Below are 6,028 nucleotides of genomic sequence, written 5' to 3'. Positions count from 1 at the left end.
TTTGATGACTTTTTTCTTATACTATGACTTTTGAATGATGTCAAAGGGGGAGAGAATAGTGTAAGCAAAGATAAAATATACTGAGCTGTGTGTGTTCATATGCTTGAAATACTTGATTGGTGTTCATATGCTTTAATTGTGATTATTGTTTGAACCTTTTGATATCATCATTTTTCAAACTTATCAAAAGGAATGCTTATTGGATGGGGGAACCATTTTCTAAGGAACCCTCATCTTTGATCCCTATTTGCCTTCATAAAAAAGGAGGAGATATTTGGCCTAAAATGGCTTTTCAATCTTATTTTGATGATAACAAATAAAGGATGATTTAATATGTATTGGTTGAGTGATGATGTTTTAGGATTGCTTATAGACAAAGTTCAAAAGAAAAGGAATGGAAAGCTTAAGGAAGCCACATTTGTATGTAGAGTGATCCAAAAGAAGCTCAAGCAACACCAACATAAGTTATGTGCAAGTGTAAACTTAAAGCCAACTCAAGCTCAAGTCAAATGGGACATAAAGCAACATACATTGGAAAGGCTTGAAGATTAGAGTTTTAGACTTTGAAACCATTGTTGTAAGTACTTCATGTTTAAATATCTTATGAAATATTTTGAAGCTCTTCTAGGGTTATTCATTGACTTAGAGACCTTATTTAAAACCTTGGAAAATGTTTATGAGAAATCAAAGCAAGAGAGCAAAAATGTTTTTGAAAACTAAAACTAAAAAAAACCAGAAAATGGTCTGTCTAGACAACTGAGGTGTCCACACGTGTAGGCTTGTTTATTCACAATTCTAATTATTTGCATGCACACCTTTATTTAAATGAGATATGTTACACGTGTATGTTCACACTTATAGCTTATATATTTTACATATACGACCATAATTAAAATGAGATATGATATGTGGTGAATCGGCGAAACGTTTAAATTAGTCAAAAAGTTTTAAAACCCAATTCACCTCCCTCTTGGGATCACACCAATTCCAATACAAGTTTAGTACAAAACAAAGTCCTACAAGTGCGAAAGAAAAGGAAAAGATGAAGAAAATTCCTTATACTTCAGCCTTTGGTTCTTTAATGTATGCAATAGTTTGTACAAGACCGGATTTAGCTCATGTCATTGGAGTTGTTAGTCGGTTTCTCTCTAATCCAGGAAAGAAGCATTGGTTAGCAGTAAAATGGATTCTTCGATACCTTATAGGCACTTCAAAGGTGTGTTTGTGCTTTGGAAATGGTAAATCTATGCTCCATGGATTCACGAATGTCGATATGATTGGTAATGTTGATTCTAGAAAATCAACTTTGGTTTATTTGATGACTTTTGCAGAGGGAGCCATGACATGACAATCAAAATTACAGAAATGTCTTGCTCTATCTACTATGAAAGCCGAGTTTATTGTCATTATCAAAGCTTGCAAAGAATTTCTTTGGTTGAAGAGATTCTTAAAAGAGTTGGACATATAATAAGAAAAGTATGTTCTTTATTTTGATAGCCAAAGTGTAACTCATTTGAGTAAGAATTCTATCTTCCATTCAAAATCAAAACTTATTGATGTTAGATACTCTCCACTTTCCTTGGCGTTTTCATTTTCAGCTTCTCTTACCTGCAGTAGCTCAAGTCCTTGCGCACAATAGCCAGCAGTCCCTTCATTTTTCTTTCTCCATTTTCTATTGCACCAGGTTCCTCACGCCTGCGGAGTTGCTTGCAGCCATTTCTTCGGTGTGTTGTTCGCTCCTGCAACTCCAGTTGCGTATTATTATCAGCACATTGGGATTTGAACCGTAGTGTCCCGTGGACGTACCTCAATATTATAGGGAACTACATTAAATTTCTTGTGTCTCATTTATATTTATTATTTGCATTACATCATTGATTTACTTGTGAGAATCGTTCATATATAATTTTTTCCCAACACTTTTTTCCCCTGCTAATACTTTTGCCAGTAAATATCGCAAATGGTGAATCAATAAACTAAATTTCATCGAGGCCAAGGAAAAAATTGCACGATGGCTAATTTCCATTTCATTACAATAATGTGTGTTCTATTTGTAATTCTAAATGTAACGTCTTGGGGTGACTAACATGTGCATTGTTTAATTTCCATGACATCTCAAACATCTGTTGCAATTTTAGGTAGTGGCTTCAATTATAATTATTTTCTATATCTTACATGACTTCTTAAATTTTCAGATGTTGAACTTTGTTCTTGGAAACCTAAGAAACTGGTAACCAATGCTAAGTATTTTTAACAATATTTATTTGTGAAGAAATTTTAAAATAATTTAATATCTAGGAATTTTTTTTTCAGATTATTTAATTATTAATAAAGTTCTAAATTAAAGTTTTTGAGTTGGAAACTAAATAAAATTACTCTAATTTCTATATTTCACTTTTTACATGGCTGTTTTTTTAGTGCTCTTTACATGTGTCTTGCTTAATTTATGGATGAAATTTCAAGATTTGAATTTACATTTACCTAGACAAAATTTAATATTTAATATGGTGACATATGTTTTAGATCCAATAATTTTATCATAATTTCACTATTTTTTTACTCTACTAAGTAATTAAATCAATAGTACATACCCTACTTTCCAATGTAATAAATAGATAGTAATTTTTTTTTTATTACATAAAAACTCTAACAACCAATGAGCCCTTTAGACCCCTTGGTGCGACACACCAAACGTGCGGATTAGCGTCCTCTACCTTCAGATCTTGTTGATTAGGATAAAGTCCGGAATGTGTACATATGTTTTAGATCTAATAATTTTATCAGAATTTCACTATTATTTTTTTTACTCTAGTAAGCAATTAAATTAATAGTACGAACCCGACTTTCCGATGTAACAAATAGATTGTAATTTTGCTTTCAAAGGTGACGTCTACGCTATTAGTGCACAATAAATACAAAAGTCTTTGCTCTTGAAAATCACAAGCCTTACTCGTTATTAAGTAATTACAATAATATAATTAATATAATGAGATAAATAATATAGTATAATGAGTTTATTTTTTTTCCCGGCCAAAGCTTTCTTGCGGGTGGGAAAGAAAAAGAATAGCGTGACTGCGACTGTGAAGCCGTTGAACAAAGTGGGTTACCGCGTGGGAAAAGCGCACATGCACGTCACGTGAGGCACAAGTCACTTTCAAACTTTCAGATAGACGCGAACGCCTCACGAATAGTAAGCAATACTGTATACAGATCAGACACACGCTAAAACTACCCAATCACATGCGAACATTTGATTCAGTTTCCAACGGGCCAGGCCAGTTTTTTCCTCTTTCCGCCCATGTTAGAGGCTAATCATTCCTGTTTCCTACCCATTCCGGCGATTTTATAATTATGTTAATATCAAAAACAGCAGCGGAAATAACAATTGCCCTGGAAAGCAGTCTACTATACTGTGCATTCAACTAAATCATAAACGCACGCAGCGGAGTTCAACATCACCGTTGATCAACCAACCTGGTGAGAAAATCAACGGCCGGACATCATCTTCTTGAATTCCTCGAAGTCAACGTTCCCATCCCCGTCCGAGTCCACGCTCCTGATCATCCGACGGCAGTCACTCAACGAAACCTTCTCCCCGAGTCTCTTCATTACCTCGTGCAACTCCTTCGCCGATATCAGGCCGTTCTTGTCCTGATCGAACACCTCGAACGCGTCGCGGAGCTCCCTGTTCCGGCAGCTTCCGGCAGAGGCGGCTGCGCCGCTGTGGAACTCGGCGAACTCCGCTAGATCGACGTAGCCGTCGCCGTCCTTGTCCATCTCGGACATTGCGTGCTGGAGCTCGTTCGGAGACATGTCGGAACCGAGCGCGCAGAGAATCGCTCGGAGCTCGTCGTAGGAGATCTTTCCATCGCCGTTGGCGTCGTACTTGTTGAACATCTTCTGCAGCTCCTCCATGTCGGCGTCTTCTTGGGGGCTCTGCTCTTTAGGCTTGTTGAGCTCCGCGAAGGAGGAAGAAGAAGAAGAAGAAGAGGTTGAAGAGAAAGAGAAAGAGGAGGATGAGAGAGAAACAGCGTCGGAGTCGTCCGTGGAAACGGTGGACGGTGGTACTTTGGAGCTCTTCTTAGCAGTGATCATCTTGAGCATTTCCGAAGAAGAAGATGATGGACGAAAAAGAGAGAGGGTAATTTTAAACGAAAAATTAATTTTGTTTTTTAGGTTGGGGTACCGATGGTTGCTTGGTGGATATATAAAGGGGGGTGGGGGGAGAGGATACGCGGTTTGGACGCGGTAGAGTGTGTGTGATGACTGAGTTGCCTCAGTGCCACGCGGAACCCCTAATATGTTGTACTTTATTAACACTGAACGATCCAGCGTCTTTTACCAGGACGAGAGAGAGAGAGAGAGAGATAATGGGATGGAAACAGAATGTGCAGTGTATGTGCCCCTTCCAAACTCTTCCAATTCCTGTCACAATTCACAGTCAACACACTCTAGTGCTCTACGCACCACGGCCTTTTCTATTTTTTATTTTTCTTCTTTAAAAATCTTTTCATTGGAAATATATATAGAATTTTTTACTTTAATTTTCAGCTAATAAGATTTCAGTATAATTTAGAGATATTAGCTAAGGAAAAGAGTTTATTAAATTTTTAGTATATAGTATCAAAATGGAATTATCTATTTGCTTATTGGAATCATTAATTTATATGTTTGATTTTATAATTTATTTTAAATTGGTATTATTCTTCATATACATATTTTAATATATTTTCAATTTAATAACACCTAATCCCATAATTTCAATTATTTTCTAAAAAAAATTTCAATGACTTGAGATAGTAAAACACAAATTAAAAAAATAAATTTCATGCTTTAAATGAATGAATCATTTGTTTGTTTATATCAATGAATAATTTTATATTTAATTTTAAATTCATTAACATACAATTAAAATTTTAACAAGATTAGTTTTGACTTAGTTCATCTCGATTTGACTCAATTAGACTCCTAATCAATTGTAGTATCTCTAAATTATATCGAAATTTTATTGATCGAACGCTCAATCTCAACTCCTAACACTACCTCTTATTATTTAATACATATCTCAAATTTTTTTTTTCTAAATTAAGTAAAAATTAAAACTGACCCAATTAATTGTATAATTGAAAATAACTGACATCTCATTCTATACCTATTTTAAAATTCGGTCTAAAATTTAAAAAATTAAAGTTTCAAGTTTGGAATGTCCCAGCATAAGAATTTTCCAATGAAAAGATTTTTAAAGAAGAAGAAGAAAAAAAAAACACAGTGGTGGGTAGAGCACTAGAGCGCGTGCATTGTGAATTGTGATAGGAAGTGGAAGAGCTTGGGAAGGGCACATGCCCTATCTGTTTCATGCCATTATGCTCATTGCTCATTCTCTTTGGGACCCCACTCAATCCTCCATCCATGCATTAATTACCTGCCCCACCCTTCCCTGCATCTCTCTCTCTCTCTCTCTCTCTCTCTCTCTCTCTCTCTCTCTCTCTTATCTTTTTACCATTCAACAAGTTTGAGGAAGCATCAAAGTAAGAAATAAAGTTTTTTTGATATCTTTATTAAATATTTTAATATTTAATAAAAATTTTTTTAAAAAAACTCGATTTTGTAGTCCCAGTCTCTGGCCGAAGCCACTTCCACTCCTACGATTAGGTTTTCGATGGCCCATACTAAGGTATACGTGGTGGTCATGCATCCTACTAACAAATTAATGTTTAAAAATATTTTATAAAAACACAATATTATAAGTGAGCACAAATATATAAAAAAATATTTTATTTACAACAAAATCTCTTTGTTATAGTAGGCTAGAGCCTTTCTCGAGTTAGATGCCAATCATAGAAATCGCAAGAATAAAAAAGTAAGGCTAGATACTACGATCAAGTAAGTATTGCGAAAAAAGAATGTACAACGGAAATAATCAGTTTTACAATGCAGCACTCAACGGTGAAATATATAGAACAATAATCACGTAGATTATAATGAAAGCAATAACAATGAAATAAAGAATTACATGGTTCGGCAATGC

General features: G+C 35.0%; 1 protein-coding gene across 1 annotated transcript; it reads right to left on the bottom strand.

The window, feature by feature from the left end:
- Window positions 1–3,229: 3,229 nt before the first annotated feature.
- On the bottom strand, window positions 3,230–4,333 carry LOC131159619 (probable calcium-binding protein CML18). The gene has a single exon (XM_058114656.1). The coding sequence runs from the start codon at window positions 4,102–4,104 to the stop codon at window positions 3,487–3,489; it is 618 nt and encodes a 205-aa protein (XP_057970639.1). The 5' UTR covers window positions 4,105–4,333; the 3' UTR covers window positions 3,230–3,486.
- Window positions 4,334–6,028: the final 1,695 nt, after the last annotated feature.

Source organism: Malania oleifera, chromosome 7, assembly GCF_029873635.1.
Source record: "Malania oleifera isolate guangnan ecotype guangnan chromosome 7, ASM2987363v1, whole genome shotgun sequence".
In the NCBI taxonomy this organism is placed as follows: Eukaryota; Viridiplantae; Streptophyta; class Magnoliopsida; order Santalales; family Ximeniaceae; genus Malania; species Malania oleifera.
This window is presented reverse-complemented; position numbering and strand designations above follow the sequence as displayed.